This window comes from Coregonus lavaretus (genome assembly GCF_964263955.1).
Source record: "Coregonus lavaretus genome assembly, chromosome: 37".
In the NCBI taxonomy this organism is placed as follows: domain Eukaryota; kingdom Metazoa; phylum Chordata; class Actinopteri; order Salmoniformes; family Salmonidae; genus Coregonus; species Coregonus lavaretus.
Genome location: NC_140024.1, coordinates 7386425 through 7406754, shown reverse-complemented (window position 1 = coordinate 7406754; position 20330 = coordinate 7386425). Strand labels below are relative to the sequence as shown.

The 20330-nt window shown below is 45.7% G+C and overlaps 1 protein-coding gene across 1 annotated transcript in view; it reads right to left on the bottom strand.

Annotated features, from left to right (window-relative positions):
* Positions 1-20330, bottom strand: part of LOC311111753 (neural-cadherin-like) — a gene marked incomplete at both ends in the record, with an annotated part of 182747 nt that overhangs the window by 81166 nt on the left and 81251 nt on the right. The window contains 3 exon segments of the mRNA XM_084154568.1: positions 1828-2000; positions 8829-8971; positions 14726-14975. Of these exon segments, the coding sequence (XP_084010694.1) occupies positions 1828-2000; positions 8829-8971; positions 14726-14975 (566 nt within the window).

Sequence of the window (20330 nt, the reverse complement as noted above, 5' to 3'; positions counted from 1 at the left end):
TGAAATAGTCAAAGAGAAGGGAAAAGGGGAGAAGGACGGTGGAATGAGGGTGGAGAGATAGAAGTGAATCATTGAAAGGAGTTACAGAAAAGGAGGAGAAAGGGAATAGAATTAGAAGTGAAGAAGTAGAGCGAGAGAGAGCGAGAGAGGGGGAGAGAAGTGGAGAAAGGGGTTTGAGCGAGAGAGGGGGAGAGAAGTGGAGAAAGGGGTTTGAGGAGGAAGTGTCTCTTATTAATCCCTCTATGTTTTGCTCTGTAGAGATGCATCTGTGTTTTATAATTAAAGCGGCCTTGAATCAATTCCATCGAAGCAGATCCACCGAGATACGGCGTAAGCCTGGATAATTTGGATGTGCTCCGACGCCCACACACCTTCCTTCCTTCCTCATCATCATCTGAGCGCTTGCTCGGTGTGTGTAAAGAGAAAACAGTCAAATCTTCCAAATCCCATCTCTTTGCCATCATCAGACGGCTCATTTTGGCGCGCCTCAGACAGAGACGGCATTTCAAATAAAAAAAGATCCCAGATCAATTCAGCAGCTCGTCTTTGATGCTTACTTCTGACATCTAATTAATGACAAGGGGGCATTTTCCACCCTCCTCTCCCTCTCCTCCCTCTCCACCGCCACTCCCTCCTCTAACCATTAGTCACAGTCTTTCTAGGCCCAAATTCAATGTGTTTTCAGAGGTCAGGTGTCCCTAAGGGAGTCCCAGTCAGGGATGAGAGGGGCTGTGGTGGATCTCAAACTCAAACGGTGCCCCCTCTTCCCCCTCTCCCTCTCCAGCCGCATTTACCCCCCTCTTATGAAGCTTCAGGACCTGGCACTCTCACAGACAACCCATGGGCCCAGGAGGGGCCCTTCTCTTAGGAGTCCCTGAGTCACTGATGCTCACAAATCCACAGGAACTGCCTGAACCTCAGCCAAACAAACAGGATCAGGAGGGCCAAGGGCACGAAACAACATAAAAGCAGCTTTCTCTCTTCTCTCTGCCTGCTGTTTGCTGCCTGCACAGAGGAGGAGAAAACTGAGCACACAGGCAAAGTGATCCAGCTGTGTTTTATTTTTGAAAGACTTTCTCTTTGGACTTATTCTCTTTGGACTTTTTTCTCCCTTTTGTAGGAAAGTCTTGTCCGCACCTCAATTCAACTATAGTTTGAGCATGCTAGCATAGATAAATATAAAATAAAACAATTCAGAGAACAAAGCATGAGGGAGTCCTGAGGGAGCCGTGTGAGAGTACATGAAAAAGTTTAATCTCATCTTTCAGACTAACATGTGAAACACGCATATGTACAAAATGCTCCCAGGACTCCGGGGAGATAAGTAGCTTTACTTTGCGAGGCACAATTAGCTCCAAATATCTCAAAGGCTAACTTCATCTAATTTAAAATTGAGACATCGGCAGAAAACAGGTAGGGCTGTGATGATTCGGCATATCTTTCAAACACTTCATTAAAAACCCTTAGATGATCTAGAAATAGAGTGGGTCGGCCGGCTAATCACAACTCTGGAGGACGGAGATGGAGAGGTAATAAACAGATGCGATAAAGAGAGAGAGAAAGGGAGCTGCAATAAACAGATAAGAGAAACCGAGAAACCAGAGCGATTTGGAAGGAGAGAGAAAGACTAAGGTCTGGAAGTCAACAGGAGAGTACTGATGCTCATCTCAGAACTCTGCTAACGCCTTTATTTAATTCTAACAGTATGTCCCCATAGTTAAGGCTGAGAGACAGAGGCTGGGAAACACAATGAGCTGTAATGAGATGTATGTTCAGAGCCAAACAGATATCAAAACCATGACATAGAGCAGTGAGAACGAAGCTTACCCTCTCAAAGACAGGTTTGTTGTTGTTGACGTCGTCCACGCCGACGATGACCTGGGCGGTGGACGAGAGGGCCTGGGGGCCGCCAGAGGCGTTGTCATCGGTCGCTGTGACGTTCAGGATGTACTCTATCCCCTGGAGTCTGGGAGGTGGGCTGGAGCGCAGCCGGATCAGACCTGCAACAACCAATCAGAGACAAGTTATGACCTCACTATGAATGAGTGAACCTCTGTGTTCGCAAGGTCTCCTGACTGACTTATATAGGGCAGCAAAAGCGAGAACATGCTGTTTTATCAGCTTTGGACACTTTGTGCCCTTGGTTTTCCCTTATACTGTATATAAAACTGCATGAACTGAATCCAACCCTGGAGGGTCTGCTTGTGCTCCTTTGTTCGTGACTGACACATCTGGTGTGTAGAACAGCCATGTCGCTCTCTTCCTCAACATCTCTCCCAGTGTCTTTGACACTTGGCCAGCGCGTGACTGCATCCAACAAAGGCGGTTGTCAGTCCCACCTTCGGTGGTGCATAAAACAACAAAGGATGGTGTATGTCTGTTGTCTGTGTGACTGAGGTTCCTCTCACCTCCGCGGTGACCGTCCCCTCCCCTCGGTGCCTTGGTGACTTTTTCTCCGCTTCCTATTGGCCGTCACCTTAGTGTGGGCGGCAGATTTCCATCCCTCTCTCTCCCCCTCTCTCTTCAGAGTGTTTTATTTTTTTCTTAATGTTGCATTCATCTGGCCTTTGGTGTTTGCTAAGCGCGTATGTGGGCTGCGGACACACTTAATACATTCTGTCTTATCTTCTAAGACTCTAACAGGCACAGATGCAACCATTGGAGATGCACTGGGTGCTGTATACATTTCCATGGCTTTCAGAGGGTCTGCGTTGGATGTTGTTGCTCTTTAGAGACCAGCGCAGTCCGTCTATCTCTGCCTAACAGGGTGACATGAAAGACACTGAGTGTCAGGGGAGAGGAGGGAGAAATGAGGGGTGAGAGGAGGGAGAGAGGAGGGGGAGAGGAGGGGGAGAGGAGGGGTGAGATGAGGAGGAGAGGAGGGAGAGAGGAGGGGGAGAGGAGGGAGAGAGGAGGGGGTGGGGTGGGGTAGGGGTGAGATGAGATGAGGAGAAGAGGAGGGGGAGAGAAGGGGTGAGGAGATGAGGGAGAGAGGAGGGTGAGAGGAGGGGGAGGGGAGGGGATGAGATGAGGAGGAGAGGAGGGGGAGGAGGGTGAAAGGAGGGGGAGAGTAGTGGGAGAGGAGGGGTGAGATACTGAGGGCCATTCAACAACCAGCCATAGGGAATCAGGAGACATCCTGTCTCTGAAATGAGGCATGGTACGAGCGCTACAGTAGCACGGCCGGGCCAAGAGGAACATTTGATCAATTCTAATGTGATGTGAGCTTCGCTCCGGGAGTGTGACAGTGTGGGGGCAGGGACAGGGACAGGGGCAGGGCGTGTGGTGGGGATGGGGCACTAGCTGCCATGGAGGAGGCTGCCTGGGAGAGCTTGTCAGAATGACTGGTTTCACCGGGGTGGACGGCCTGGACTAGAAGAACCACAGGCTAGGGAGATGGTCCTATAAGAGACTGACTAGCTGCACCATAGGCTAGGGAGCTAGTCCTATAAGAGACTGACTAGCTGCACCACAGGCCAGGGAGATGGTCCTATAAGACATTTACATTTTAGTCATTTAGCAGACGCTGTTATCCAGAGCGACTTACAGTTAGTAAATACATATTTTTTATTTTTTTTATACTGGCCCCCCGTGGGAATCGAACCCACAACCCTGGCGTTGCAAACGCCATGCTCTATCAACTGAGCTACATCCCTGCCGGCCATTCCCTCCCCTACCCTGGACGACGCTGGGCCAATTGTGCGCCGCCCATGAGTCTCCCGGTCGCGGCCGGCTGCGACAGAGCCTGGATTTGAACCAGGATCTAGTGGCACAGTTAGCACTGCGATGCAGTGCCTTAGACCACTGCGCCACTCAAGAGTTTGAGAGAAAGACTAGCTGCACCACAGGCCAGGGAGCTGGTCCTATAAGAGACTGACTAGCTGCACCATAGGCCAGGGAGATGGTCCTATAAGAGACTGACTAGCTGCACCACAGGCCAGTGAGATGGTCCTATAAGAGACTGACTAGCTGCACCATAGGCCAGGGAGATGGTCCTATAAGAGACTGACTAGCTGCACCATAGGCTAGGGAGCTGGTCCTATAAGAGACTGACTAGCTGCACCACAGGCCAGGGAGATGGTCCTATAAGAGACTGACTAGCTGCACCATAGGCCAGGGAGATGGTCCTATAAGAGACTGACTAGCTGCACCATAGGCTAGGGAGCTGGTCCTATAAGAGACTGACTAGCTGCACCACAGGCCAGGGAGATGGTCCTATAAGAGACTGACTAGCTGCACCACAGGCCAGGGAGATGGTCCTATAAGAGACTGACTAGCTGCACCATAGGCCATGGAGATGGTCCTATAAGAGACTGACTAGCTGCACCACAGGCCAGGGAGATGGTCCTATAAGAGACTGACTAGCTGCACCATAGGCCAGGGAGATGGTCCTATAAGAGACTGACTAGCTGCACCACAGGCCAGGGAGATGGTCCTATAAGAGACTGACTAGCTGCACCATAGGCCAGGGAGATGGTCCTATAAGAGACTGACTAGCTGCACCACAGGCCAGGGAGATGGTCCTATAAGAGACTGACTAGCTGCACCATAGGCCAGGGAGATGGTCCTATAAGAGACTGACTAGCTGCACCATAGGCTAGGGAGCTGGTCCTATAAGAGATTGACTAGCTGCACCACAGGCCAGGGAGCTGGTCCTATAAGAGACTGACTAGCTGCACCACAGGCCAGGGAGATGGTCCTATAAGAGACTGACTAGCTGCACCACAGGCTAGGGAGCTGGTCCTATAACAGACTGACTAGCTGCACCACAGGCCAGGGAGATGGTCCTATAAGAGCGAGCCTGTTGAAGGAGAAGGTGTATCTTCAGGAGGACATGTCACATACTCCCAGTAACCCAGGGAGAGAATGACTCTGCACACACACAGAATTATGTTGCAAATGCATGCCACATGGGGTAGTATTCACACATAGTCGCGCATGAACACACACAGTGAATGCACACACCTGGGTGTACACTCAGGAACATCAAACCAATACATTGTGGTAGAATGTGACAAATTGAACAAAAAGCTGCCTGCATGGCCTACCGTACATCAGTATCTATCTGGAGGAGGATGTCTTAGGATGACATAAACATCTCGCCATGACTTCAAAGACTGCTCAGAAAAAGGTTGAGCCAGAGTTGAGAGATTTTAAGACATTGCAAGAGCAAAGCATATAGTCTGTGTCCCTTCCGTTCGATAAGATATGTGGTCCCGCAGTATGTGGGTGATGGAATTGATGTTTGTGAGCATGCATGTGTTTCAAAGAATGTGTATGTGTGTGTGCGTGCGTGTGTCCAAGCATGTGTGTGTGTGTGAGTGTGTGCGCGTTTGTGTGTGTGAGTGTGTGACAGTGCTGGGTGAGGCAGGCCGAGGCATGCAGCAGTGTGCGTCACAGCCCTTGCTCACCCTGCTAAACATGGTCGGTGAGACTCGGCCAGCACATATCATCGCACATCAAAGATTGAGAAGATGTTTCTCCAGGGGTCACTGAGCACACGTCGCTTCGTATGATAGAGGGGAGGGGGTTGGCAGGGGGGAGGGATGGGGAGACGATGCCCCTCTCTCAACGCCACCTCTAATCATCGTCTGGCCCCAAAACAGCGGGATGGAGCCATGAAAGGCAGAGAGACTGAGGGAGGAACGACTGCATTCGCCCCCTAGGGAGAAAGGGGTGCAGTACGGGGCGAGGCAATGGGGGACGTTATATAAACCTCACATCACACGCACGACAATACTCCCACTAAACTAGTGGCACTGAGGGAGGACAGCATGATGAACCAATACTACTCCTACACCTATGGGATTTCTTTAACAGCCTGCAGATGAATTAGAACACTTCTTCAATATGGGCTCTTCACAGACAAACAACAAAAAAAATGCAATAAAAAGGGAAAAAAGAGAAGGGTCGTTCACATTAGCCGTAGACATGATCTACCTGTTTATTGGAGTAAACATTTTGCCTGTCGTCTCGGTAAATAGTTCCCTCATGCTGAGAACAGAGGCTTTGTATTTATGTCTTTAATACAAAGAGGGTGATCATCTTATTGACTTTGCTGTTTGAATTCTTAAAACGGTATTCAATCTCATGAAACAAATTCTACGCTGAGTTACAGTCAAATTAACACAGCCCATCTGTCCCCGAGAAAAAATCCCATGAATGATTGAGGAAATTTCAGGAAAGTAGAGGAGATTTGACGATCCATGGAGAAGAAGTAATACAATACTTTGATCTCTAAAAGAGAGCGAGAGTGATGAGATGGGGATGGGGCTTGTGTGTGTGTGTGCACGAGCGTGCGTGTAGAATATGTCCTTCGCCCCCAAACTAATGAGTGCTATATGGGTATGAACCATGAAGGATTTTAACCGAATAAGAAGCTATATGGAATAGTTTGAAATAAGGGCTATTGAGAAAATCTTCAGTTTAATGATGTGAGTAATACAAGGGTTAAACCCATCTAGTGAGCCCAGACAGCTCCACAGGTGAGTGAAAGAGATAGGGTCCAATAATAGTGTGTAAACTTGTCATACAGTAGCAGCAGGATGTATGCGCTGATGCTAAGTCTGACCAGTCTGACAGTTACATGAATGTGAACAGTGAGGACCTTGAAGCCTATCATGGATGATAACATGAAACCTATAATATTTATACAGTGCATTAGGAAAGTATTCAGACCCCTTGACTTTTTCCACATTTTGTTGCGTTACAGCCTTATTCTAAAATGGATTACATTCTTTTTTCTCATCAATCTACACACAATACCACATAATGACAAAGCAAAAACAGGTTTGTACAGTGTTTTGTAAAAAAATAAAAAAACACAACAACACTGAAATATGACATTTACATAAGTATTCAGACCCTTTACTCAGTACTTTATTGAAGCACCTTTGGCAGCGATAACGGCCTCAAGTATTTTTGGGTATGATGCTACAAACTTGGCACACATGTATTTGGCACACCTGTTTACCCATTCCTCTCTGCAGATACTCTAAAGCTCTGTCAGATTGGATGGGGAGCGTCGCTGCACAGCTATTTTCAGGTCTCTCCAGAAACGTTCCATTGGGTTCAAGTCCGGGCTCTGGCTGGGCCACTCAAGGACATTCAGAGACTTGACCCGAAGCCACTCCTGCGTTGTCTTGGCTGTGTGCTTAGTGTCATTGTCCTGTTGGAAGGTGAACCTTCGCCCCAGTCTGAGGTCCTGAGCGCTCTGGAGCAGGTTTTCATCAAGGATCTCTCTATACTTTGCTCCGTTCATCTTTCCCTCGATCCTGACTAGTCTCCCAGTCCCTGCCGCTGAAAAACATCCCCGCAGCATGATGCTGCCACCACCATGCTTCACCGTAGAGATGGTGCCATGCTTCCTCCAGACGTGACGCTTGGCATTCAGGCCAAAGAGTTCAATCTTGGTTTCATCAGACCAGAGAATCTTATTTCTCATGGTCTGAGAGTCCTTTAGGGGCCTTTTGGCAAACTCCAAGCGGGCTGTCATGTGCCTTTTACTGAGGAGTGGCTTCCGTCTGGCCACTCTACCATAAAGGACTGATTGGTGGAGTGCTGCAGAGATGGTTGTCCTTCTGGAATGTTCTCCCATCTCCACAGACGAACTCTGGAGCTCTGTCAGAGTGACCATCGGGTTCTTGGTCACCTTCCTGACCAAGGTCCTTCTCCCCCGATTGCTCAGTTTGGCCGGGCGACCAGCTCTAGGAAGAGTCTTGGTGGTTCCAAACGTCTTCCATTTAAGAATGATGGAGGCCACTGTGTTCTTGGGGGCCTTCAATGCTGCAGACATTTGTGAGTACCCTTCCCCAGATCTGTGCCTCGACACAATCCTGTTACGGAGCTCTACGGACAAGTCCTTCGACTGTTGGACCTTATTTAGACAGGTGTGTTAGTGTCCAAATCATGTCCAATCAATTTAATTTACCACAGGTGGATTCCAATCAACTTGTAGAAATATCTCAAGGATGATCAATGGAAGCAGGATGCACCTGAGCTCAATTTTGAGTCTCATAGCAAAGGGTCTGAATAACGTATTTCAGTTTTTTTGATTTTAATACATTTGCAAAATTTTCTAAAAACCTGTTTTCGCTTTGTATTTATGAATTGTTGTGTGTAGATTGATGAGGAAATGTTTTAATTTAATCCATTTTAGAATAAGGCTGTAACGTAACAAAATGTCAAGGGGTCTGAATACTTTCCGAATGCATGCTAGAGGCGAAACAAAATGCAGAACAAAATGCCACCCAAATGTGTGAGAACAGTAATTTTAGAAGAGCAGTTCTACAGCCATTTAAAACAATTGAAGTGACATGGATGAATAGCAGGTTATTTGTTTTGTGTACCAATCAGGGTTATGTGGCTTTTATTTTTTTATATGGTTGAGAAATCTCCCCTATCTGCTGACAGTTACTATCAGTAGAAATGAACAAAGGAAATTGCACCTTGAAGTTCCAGAGTAATTGAATTTGCTAAAGTAATCTTATTACCCTTTAATGTGATATGCAGATTCAATGGTGCAATTTACCAAGGGTGGGAGGGCTATGAAATTAGTTTAGGCCTTTAACACATTTTCGATTTCAAATTGCTTCCTTGGTGGGCTAAAGGCTAGGAGGGACTCCAACTTGAGACATTGGAGTAAACCTTTGATGACATTTGTAATGACAAAATCAGCCACACTAAAAATAAACGACAGCTAAAGCGTATCTCATGACAATTCCTTTCACCCAATCTAGTGTAATATCTGCAAGAAGGGATGGGGAGGAGGGAGAGCAGCAGGACTCACTGAGGAAGAGGAAAGGAGGGGTGTAAAAAATATGTCTCACCTTTCTGGCTGTCGATAACAAAGTTGCCCTCGGCGTTGCCCGTTGTGATTTTGTAGGTGATTCCATCGCCGTCTGGGTCCTTGGCAAGCACCGTGGCAACCAGTGTGTTAGGCCCGGCGTCCTCGGAGACAAAGGTCCGGTAGCTGTTAACAGAGAGAGAGAGAGACATCCCAAAATCAACACCTCTCCTCGCGTCTCTCCAGCGACAATGCAGAGTGTGAGAGTGAAAATGAGTGAATAACACACCAGGCTGCAGACTTGTCACATTTTAATCACTTGAATATTTCAAACAGATTTATGAATGCATTATGAAGCTGTTTTTGCGAGGGTAAAAACAGAGTTGGTTGAGTGTCTGATATGGTGAGCCTAGGTAGCCACAACCTGATTTCTAATTTCCTAATTCTATGGAGACAGCACTCAGTAAACAGCTGTTGGCAGCCTGTCACACTGGGGAGACAACACAAAGTGGCTGGGTTGGGGTGTGAAAGAACGGGTGACTTGGATGACAGAGTTGTGAGGAACTCTGGAGAGAATCAAACAACCCCAGCATGTCATACAAACACACACAAACAAATACTATAGATATATCTACATTATATAGTACATATGCCAAATATAGAATACACAAACAATGCATTAACACCTTGATCTCACACTGTCAGTGATATTAATTCCCCATGGGAGATTCACACATAAAGGCGCTTACCGACGTGCCGCGGTAAGCGGCGAAGGTCTCATAGACTTCAATTGGAGTAGGGTACCAGGTGGCAAACACAAGCAGCTTTGCATGTGGCCGTGGTGGTCCGTAAGTGGCGCTCGAGGAGGCAAAAGATGAATTTGCTGAAGCCTTGAGCGGCCGCCGCGCACGGTTGGCCAATGAGCATCATTCATCTTGTCAACCAATCGAACAATGTTTTAATGATAATGCTCAAGCTGACAACAACCGGGACCACTGGTAGGCTAATTTTCTCGCAGTTCAATTTCCGTTCATCACGGCCCATCTGTAAGCGCCTTAACGCACTTTACACATAATGTACATACAGTACATGTCACCTAAACAAAATCATAAAGATCAAACAATGTGTATCCTAATACAGACATGTGCAGTGCCAAGTGAGAGGACTCATGTCATGCATACATTAAAAAAGTTAAAAGTAAGTAAGCCTTGTCCGAGCCAGAACAGCCCGTAAGGGCAGCAGCATGTTTTTCTAGCGTGAGGCAGCTTGATCTACAAGTACACCCCCTGGACAGGACGCTAGTCTGTTGTAAGGCCTTACCCACAATCCATCTCCTGATTGCTGAGTGCCAAGCAGAAATGCATCAGGTCCCATATTTCTTTGTATTTGGTATGACCCCCAACCTTGTAGTTGCAGGGCTGACACTCAAGGCCACTAATTATTCACATACTGTATATCACTGTCCACAAATTGACAATGAAGACACAAAGCCATATAGGAAATAGGGATTGTGCACGATGGAGGGCAATGATGTCTGTTCTCAGTTTATTCCATAGGCCAAGCCTTGGCCCGGGACCTCTAGACTGGGAACCCTAGAGCAGGCTCCAGGACTGGCTACGTGATAGAAGCTCCTGATAGTAGTGACAGAACAGAAGATGGTCCATTACTGGATTCAATTTATACCTACAGTAAATTGACTATACTGTACAGTTTGTGGCCTTCAAATCTAGCAGGCCTGTAATGTAAAGAACACTTCCAGACCTATACACTGATCTGAGAAAAGAACAATTTACTCTCCTCTACACAGGAACACACATAAAGGTACACAGACGGTCATGGTCCTATTCCCACAGAATCCCACTCATCCCTCATCCTCAGAAACACTTTGGTGCTGCTTTCAGACTGTACATACATAAAGAACAGTATTTTATTTCAATGCAAACAGTCCCAGTGAAGCAAAACAAACACATTCACACACACACAGAGAGACATCAGCACCACGGTCTTCCCAGCTGTCTCTTTCACCATCACCCTCTCACTTCATCTCAATTGAAATGTTCCCGTGGATGTGAGTGCGTCTAACAGCGGAAAGACAAACAGGGCCTCAATGTGGGCACAGTATGTTGTCGTTCATCATTCCACCCACGCTCCACTCCGCTCAGAGCTAGTGGATGCAAAAACAAGACAGAGGCGCGACTCACTGACAGACTGACAGAGACGGACTCTTCTACTGAGCTAGAGTGCTCTGTCTGTCTGTCTGTCTGTCTGTCTTGTCTGTCTGTATGTCTGTCTGTCTGTTTGTCTGTAGTCTGTCGGTCTTGTCTGTCTGTCGGTCTTGTCTGTCTGTCTGCCTGTCTGTTTGTCTGTCTGTCTGTCTGCTACCCCCTCCTCCACTCCTTAGTCAGTAGAATAGGAATAATTTTGCTGGGTGGGGAGGAGAGGGATAAAGCATTCACAGCATGAGCATGTCTCTGAGAACATTTCCTTTATGTTCCATTCTGCCTGTGCCGGTGGATGGAAGCTGCGCAGAATTTCTCTACAATGAAGGTCTACTGTATATTGTCCAATTCAAATATAATTTCTTAGGGCAGAAAAGTAACAAACCTTTCATGTGTCTATATTGAGCTATGAATTCCCAGTATATTGTTTATGCAAGAGCCTTATGCACTGTATATTTCCATGGAAACCAATGTTCCAGTTTCATTCATTTGATTTGACTTGATTAGGGCCCTGTCATTCACTTGATTAGGGCCCTGTCAAGTTGTCTTTCAATAGGCATGCAGACTGTATGGAGCAACAATCTTGATAACGTATGCAGAACAAATGAAGATGATGAAAAGTCTTATAAAAGGATTATCAACTACAATGATACATTCAAAATGAAAAACGAATTCAACTGATCAGTGATCGTGTCAAATCAGTTTCCTGACGAATGGAGAGAGGTTTGGGAGGAGAAAAGGGACAGAATGATGGTGCTGGAGGTCCAGAGAGTAAGATGGATGGAGGTCCAGAGAGTAAGATGGATGGAGGTCCAGAGAGTAAGATGGATGGAGGTCCAGAGAGTAAGATGGATGGAGGTCCAGAGAGTAAGATGGATGGAGGTCCAGAGAGTGACAGAGATAGACAGTGGAGATCGAGGGAAAGGTGGAGAGAGGGTAGCGGTTGTACTCGTCATCAGGTCCTTTCCCACACAACTGATTGATGGGTAACAGAGGCATGCTGACAGGCGTTTCATGACTGTGATTTATGTCCCCGCTTGGAGACGCCCCCCTCAACCCCCTCAACCCTCCCCATGCAACCCGCCTGCTCCAACACCCACCGCCACGGCACAACGACCTTTAATCTGTCACCAGCCTCAAAGGGCCTTCGTTTCCCATGATGAGATGACACCCTTGTACACACACACACACGACATCTCTCAAAGGCCTTATTTTCACAGGCTCCATTTTCTTTAAAGAAGAAAGAGAGGATCCACCACACCACAGCTCCTCTCCATCACCTCCCTCCGCCGCTCAAAGGGTGCCAGTCACCGACTCAGGGTGCTCTCCGTCTCTCACCTGTTACCATGGAGTTTGGCCCAGGTGACGGGGTTCTGACACAGGACTGACTGACAACTCCCAGTCGGGGCGGCCATTTTGTGGGAGAGGCAGTGAGTGAGTGAATGGTGAATGCGGCAGGCGCCTGCCCAGGAAGACAGACAGTGGTTGTGTATGCCCCTCACAGTGCCCACTCTCCCTCTCATTATCTGTCCCATCAATCTAATTTCAACCCAAAGCCCAACTACTGCTCCATCAGAGTCTGCCAACATTCTCCCTCCCGTCAGCCAACCAGCCAACCCGCCAATACCACACCAGACACACAGACGCTCTGTCACCCTTAACCCCATTTCCCTTCACAATGACTGACATCAGCCACAATATAATTAGCCAATTTACCCAACACATCTATTACATATTAACAACTGACAAAACACACAGCGCCAGACCGAGACTGAGACTAGCTTGTTGTTAGTGCTCATTAGCATTTCTCCATCTTCTGTAATGTCAACAGATTGTCAGGGATCTGTGAATACATTTATAAATATCTCTCTGCCTATCCAATTCACTCATCACTCAGGTTACTGTCTGCCAGCAAACAATCCCTGTAATGATCTACTTAGTGTACACCAGGCTGAGTGACAAGACTAATTTTGTCGATTTCACCAGCAATATGTCACTGTCGAATGAAAACCTTGAAACTCCTTTTTTGGCTTTTTAAAATATTCTTTGGTACATGTATTGAAAGCAGTAACTCCCCTCAATATACGCTGAACATTTCATGAGTCTAGGCCCATGAAAATGTATTCAAAATATCTTCTGAAGTTTCAATGTATGTTCGAAAATATAGTTGTTGTTTTTTTTTCCTGAAAAGTTTCTGTTTTGGAGATGAGGTTTTCATCCGATAGTGACGAACAGCATAGGGGAGCGAACCGAGTGGCAAATGAAACTGGCTGATCCAATTGAGCCCAATAGAAATAACAGTCTGACGGCCATCACAAAGTTAGTCAATTACTACCAGACTCCCTGTTTCCTTGTGTTATACATTAGAGAATATCTGTTTTGTTTTCAGCATTGTAGAGTAACAATGACGATTCACTGTAGATCTCTGTAGAATGGACAGAGCATGAGGGGAAACAGGTGATGCTCCTACTGACAGGAAATCAATTCTTCCCACAAAACCCCCAACAGATACACACAGCAATAGCATCATAACACACACAACACCACACAGACCCACACACAGCCTCCCATCACACATAACCCCGCACACAGACCCACACACAGCCTCCCATCACAGCACATATCACCCCATTCACCTACCCACACCACAACCTTAATCCCAACAACTAAAAGCTAACTCATCTACATAGTGCATCCATCTCAGCAATCCATATCCAGCCACACCCACACACTGGGTCCCTGCCACTGTTGATCTGAATGATTAAAACAGACATCCCTGGTGGGCAGTTGGATCTCCCTCTACATCTCTCTACCCCCCCCCCCCCTACTCTCTCACTCTTTCTCTCATTCTGTCTGACTCACTCACTCCATCTCTCTCTCTCTCTCTCAACTCTTTCCCTACCTCTCCATCTCTCTCTGAAAAACACATGTATGTCAGTACACACAAACACACACACACACATACACACACATACACACACACACACACACACACACACACAGACACACAGACACACACACACACACTGCCCTGGTGCTGGCGTGATTCTCTCCACAACAACTAAAGGCATGGCTGATTGAACCTGCCTCACCAATTTGCAGAGCTAGCTGCCAGAAAATTGTCCAATTAAAAGAGCCACAGGCCGGAGCAACGCCAGAGGGAAAAAACAACAGCTCAATGCATCACAACAGATCGGCCCGGAACAGCAGGGTAATGCAGCATTTAAAAAAAAAAGAATGTGCGGATGAGCTAATACAGGGCAGGAAACATGCCCAAGAGGAACAGGACAGATAGAGATGTTTAAATCCCAGTTTCTGTTTCTTTTTTATGTGTGTTTTGTTTTGAAGGGGTTTGGGTTGTAGACCAACAGCAGCAGCTGTACTGGATTTTGGGAATTGGCAGCCATGTGGAATTCTGGGAAACTGCAGCTGCACTGGATTGTGGGAGGAGGCAGCTGTGCAGAGCAGAGGAAAGTGAAATGGTATGACCTAGACTGACAAGGTTAACAACAAGAAGAGCAGGCAGGGTGGAAGGAAAATGGTGATTAAAGATAAATGATGAGTAGAGAAGGGAGATACATGAATAATACGAATAAGGAATGAGGTGTTCTGCTTAGATGTTGACGATGATGATGATGGCCATGATGATGATTGTGATAACCACTCTTCCTTATGATGTTCCAGTAATAGTGATGAAGAGGAGAAGCAGTACTATACTCACACATGCTGGGAAAACTCGGGGACCTCATCGTTGACGTTGGCCATGCGGATGCGTACAGTGGCTGTACCTGTCCGGGCCACATCTCCCTTGTCCACAGCCATCACCACAAACTCATACAGATGGTTGGGCCTCTCATAGTCCAGCTGCCCTGCAGGGAAAATGGTGCCGTGGGGAGAGATGCTGAAGTCTGGGCTCAGAGTGTAGTAGGTCAACTCAGCATTCAGGTCCGAGTCACAGTCACTGGCAGACACTAGACGGAGGGAGAGAGGGGGGAGAGAGGAGGTTAAATACGGAGATATCTCTGTATTCTGCGACATCTAACCATAACTACAGTTTTTTTCAATTGCTTACACACTAGAATTAAAACTTTCCCACAATTAGCAAAACCTTACACTCAAGGAGCAAAACACCGGCCTAGATTTGCACAACTGTAAGCACATTGTCAGCTTCACACTTTTTGCAAAACATTACACACAGTGATTTGCAAAACACTAAACACAGTGATTTGCAAAACACTAAACACACTTGTATGCATTTGACACAGAAATGTATCATGATGTCATTTCCTTGCAATTTCAAAGCAAAGGCTTTCAAATGAACACACCCATGAACCAATTGGTTAAACACAGCCACCAGGTGTGCACACACACTGGTGCTTAATTGTAGACACACCAATCAGGTTTAAGCACTATAAAAAGGCAACAGGTAAGTTCACCTGTCTTTAAAAAAAATGGACGGTGTCAGAGGAAGGGGAAGAGGGAGAGGGAGAGGAAGACCTGGAGGAGGGGTAGGACATGCACAAAGAAGAAGACAACCAAATCTGTGTAACGAAATTCGTGCTACAATTGTGGACCATGTAATAAACCACGGACTAACACTGAGGGAGGCTGGACTGAGAGTACAGCCTAACCTAAGCAGGTACACGGTGGCATCAATAGTTCGAATATTTCGTCAAGAGCACAGGTGAGAAACGTATCTTCTGTCAACAGAAAATCCATAGTTTACTGTACTATATCAACAGTTTTGGTATCTATTCCTGTATCATTTTACAGTAAGCTACATGTATTTTGTTTGGCCAACATAGGATTGAACGTCGAGAACACTAAGGAGGGAGGGGCCCCATATTCACACAGGAGCAAGAAAGAGAGATCATAAACCTCGTTTTGGCCAATAATGCAATCATACTTAGAGAAATTAAAGCCCATATTGTCAATGATCACTGACTTTTCAATAATGTCCAACAGGTCTCTCTGTCAACAATAGCCCATATCCTTAAAAAACATTTGAAACAACTGTATAAAGTGCCATTTGAAAGAAATTCAGACAGGGTGAAAGGCCTGCGGCGTGAATACAGTGGGGAAAAAAAGTATTTAGTCAGCCACCAATTGTGCAAGTTCTCCCACTTAAAAAGATGAGAGAGGCCTGTAATTTTCATCATAGGTACACGTCAACTATGACAGAAAAATCTAAAAAGAAAAATCCAGAAAACCACATTGTAGGATTTTTTTATGAATTTATTTGCAAATTATGGTGGAAAATAAGTATTTGGTCACCTACAAACAAGCAAGATTTCTGGCACTCACAGATCTGTAACTTCTTCTTTAAGAGGCTCCTCTGTCCTCCACTCGTTACCTGTATTAATGGCACCTGTTTGAACTTGTTATCAGTATAAAAGACACCTGTCCACAACCTCAAACAGTCACACTCCAAACTCCACTATGGCCAAGACCAAAGAGCTGTCAAAGGACACCAGAAACAAAATTGTAGACCTGCACCAGGCTGGGAAGACTGCATCTGCAATAGGTAAGCAGCTTGGTTTGAAGAAATCAACTGTGGGAGCAATTATTAGGAAATGGAAGACATACAAGACCACTGATAATCTCCCTCGATCTGGGGCTCCACGCAAGATCTCACCCCGTGGGGTCAAAATGATCACAAGAACGGTGAGCAAAAATCCCAGAACCACACGGGGGGACTTAGTGAATGACCTGCAGAGAGCTGGGACCAAATTAACAAAGCCTACCATCAGTAACACACTACGCCGCCAGGGACTCAAATCCTGCAGTGCAGATGTGTCCCCCTGCTTAAGCCAGTACATGTCCAGGCCCATCTGAAGTTTGCTAGAGTGCATTTGGATGATCCAGAAGAGGATTGGGAGAATGTCATATGGTCAGATGAAACCAAAATATAACTTTTTGGTAAAAACTCAACTTGTCGTGTTTGGAGGACAAAGAATGCTGAGTTGCATCCAAAGAACACCATACCTACTGTGAAGCATGGGGGTGGAAACATCATGCTTTGGGGCTGTTTTTCTGCAAAGGGACCAGGACGACTGATCCATGTAAAGGAAAGAATGAATGGGGCCATGTATCGTGAGATTTTGAGTGTAAACCTCCTTCCATCAGCAAGGGCATTGAAGATGAAACGTGGCTGGGTCTTTCAGCATGACAATGATCCCAAACACACCGCCCAGGCAATGAAGGAGTGGCTTCGTAAGAAGTATTTCAAGGTCCTGGAGTGGCCTAGCCAGTCTCCAGATCTCAACCCCATAGAAAATCTTTGGAGGGAGTTGAAAGTCCGTGTTGCCCAGCGACAGCCCCAAAACATCACTGCTCTAGAGGAGATCTACATGGAGGAATGGGCCAGAATACCAGCAACAGTGTGTGAAAACCTTGTGAAGACTTACAGAAAACGTTTGACCTGTGTCATTGCCAACAAAGGGTATATAACAAAGTATTGAGAAACTTTTGTTATTGACCAAATACTTATTTTCCACCATAATTTGCAAATAAATTCATAAAAAATCCTACAATGTGATTTTCTGGATTTGTTTTCCTCATTTTGTCTGTCATAGTTGACGTGTACCTATGATGAAAATTACAGGCCTCTCTCATCTTTTTAAGTGGGAGAACTTGCATAATTGGTGGCTGACTAAATACTTTTTTCCCCCACTGTATGTGGTGGTACGTTTTGTTCACTGACTGTAGTATTGTGTACTGCACACATAACCTTTTTACTGTACATGTAATTTTACTGTATAGCAGACCTACAGTAAATTGATCTACACAATGTGATCTTTTGCTGTATTTCAGAGTTTTGCAAATTAATGCGGAGGAAGTCCCGCATGAGTTTATATACAGTGGTGTGAAAAAGTGTTTGCCCCCTTCCTGATTTGTTATTTGTATGCATGTTTGTCACACTTAAATGTTTGAGATCATCAAACAAATTTAAATATTAGTCAACGATAACACAAGTAAACACAAAATGCAGTTTTGAAATGAAGGTTGTTATTATTAAGGGAAAACAAAATCCAAACCTACATGGCCCTGTGTGAAAAAGTGTTTGCCCCCCCTGTTATAACACAACTCAACTGTGGTTTATCACACCTGAGTTCAATTCCTCTAGCCACACCCCAGGCCTGATTACTGCCACACATACCTGTTCTCAATCAAGGAATCACTTAAATAGGACCTGCCTGACAAAGTGAAGTAGACCAAAAGATCCTCAAAAGCTAGCCATCATGCCGAGATTCAAAGAAAATAAGGAACAAATGAGAAAGAAAGTAATTGAGATCCATCAGTCTGGAAAAGGTTATAAAGCCATTTGTAAAGCTTTGGGACTCCAGCGAACCACAGTGAGAGCCATTATCCACAAATGGCGAAAACATGGAACAGTGGTGAACCTTCCCAGGAGTGGCCGGCCGACCAAAATTACCCCAAGAGCGCATCGACGACTCATCCAAGAGGTCACAAAAGACCCCACAACAACATCCAAAGAGCTGCAGGCCTCACTTGCCTCAGTTAACGTCAGTGTTCATGACTCCACCATAAGAAAGAGACTGGGCAAAAATGGCCTGCATGGCAGAGTTCCAAGACAAAAACCACTGCTGAGCAAAAATAACATTAAGGCTCGTCTCATTTTTGCCAGAAAACATCTTGATGATCCCCAAGACCTTTGGGAAAATACTCTGTGGACTGACGAGACAAAATTGAACTTTTTGGAAGGTGTGTGTCCCATTACATCTGCGTAAAAGTAACACTGCATTTCAGAAAAAGAACATCATACCAACAGTAAAATATGGTGGTGGTAGTGTGATGGTCTAGGCCTGTTTTGCTGCATCAGGATCTGGAAGACTTGCTGTGATAAATGGAACCATGAATTCTGCTGTCTACCAAAAAATCCTGAAGGAGAATGTCCGGCCATCTGTTCGTGACCTCAAGCTGAAGCGAACTTGGGTTCTGCAGCAGGACAATGATCCAAAACACACCAGCAAGTCCATCTCTCAATGGCTGAAGAAAAACAAAATGAAGAATTTGGAGTGGCCTAGTCAACGTCCTGACCTGAATCCTATTGAGATGCTGTGGCATGACATTAAAAAGGCAGTTCATGCTTGAAAACCCTCCAATGTGGCTGAATTACAACAATTCTGCAAAGATGAGTGGGCAAAAATTCCTCCACAGCGCTGTAAAAGACTCATTGCAAGTTATCACAAACGCTTGATTGCAGTTGTTGCTGCTAAGGGTGGCCCAACCAGTTATTAGGTTGTAGGGGGCAATCACTTTTTCACACAGGGCCATGTGGGTTTGGATTTTGTTTTCCCTTACAGTTTTTTCCAATTGCTAACACACTAAAATGACATGCACAGCACAATTATTTAAACTGACACATAGAGAGCAAAACCTCTTCTCAAGTCTCCAAAAGTCTAAACACATTTTCTGCTTTACACACATTTTGCAATTCAAAATGGCACTTTTTAAATGCACTGCACACGGTTCTCTGCATAAGACACAACAATCTGACATAAAGTCACATTTTTGCCATTTCAAAACACTGCCATTCAAAATGACACTACATGAGCTATATGGCCAATACATGTGCCACCTGGCCAAACACCTCAATGGTTAATTGTTACCACTTCAATCAGGAAGTAAGCACTATGAAAAGACCACAGGTGAGCACCTTTTGTTTTTCAACAACAATGGAAGATGTTGCAGAGAGAGGAAGAGGAAGAGGAGAATGAGAGGGGGAGGAAGAGTGAGAGGTAGGGGTAGGGCTGGTAGAGGAGTTCATGGCCAAAGAAGACAACTTTCAAATGAAATCAGAGCAACCTTAGTTGATCATGTCATCAACCATGGGCTGACAATGCGAGAGGCTGTACAGAGAGTGCAGCCCAACTTGAGACGTTTTACTGTCGCCTGTGTCATCCAGACATTTAGACTGGAGTACAGGTATGTAACCAACATTTATTTCACACTATGTAGTACACCCCATGTCATAGTGTACAGCTGGGTGACACCTGTTTACTTCATGAATGGCTGATGTCATACACTAACTGCACAGGTTTCCTGTACAATTTACTCTACTGTGGGGAAAATATCTTTAGGCTGCATTGTCCAAGCCCTATATTTTAGTTTTTTAGTTTTTCTAAAGGACTGAGAGACGCAACCATGGTGGAGGAAGGGCTCAAATGTTCACCTGGGTAATGAATAATAATGAAATCAGATTCCGAGAAACTCAAAGCCACATCATCCAAGACAACACCATATTCAACAACCTTCAACAAGTCAGTCTGTCCACATTGGCTCGCATTCTCAAGCGAAACCAA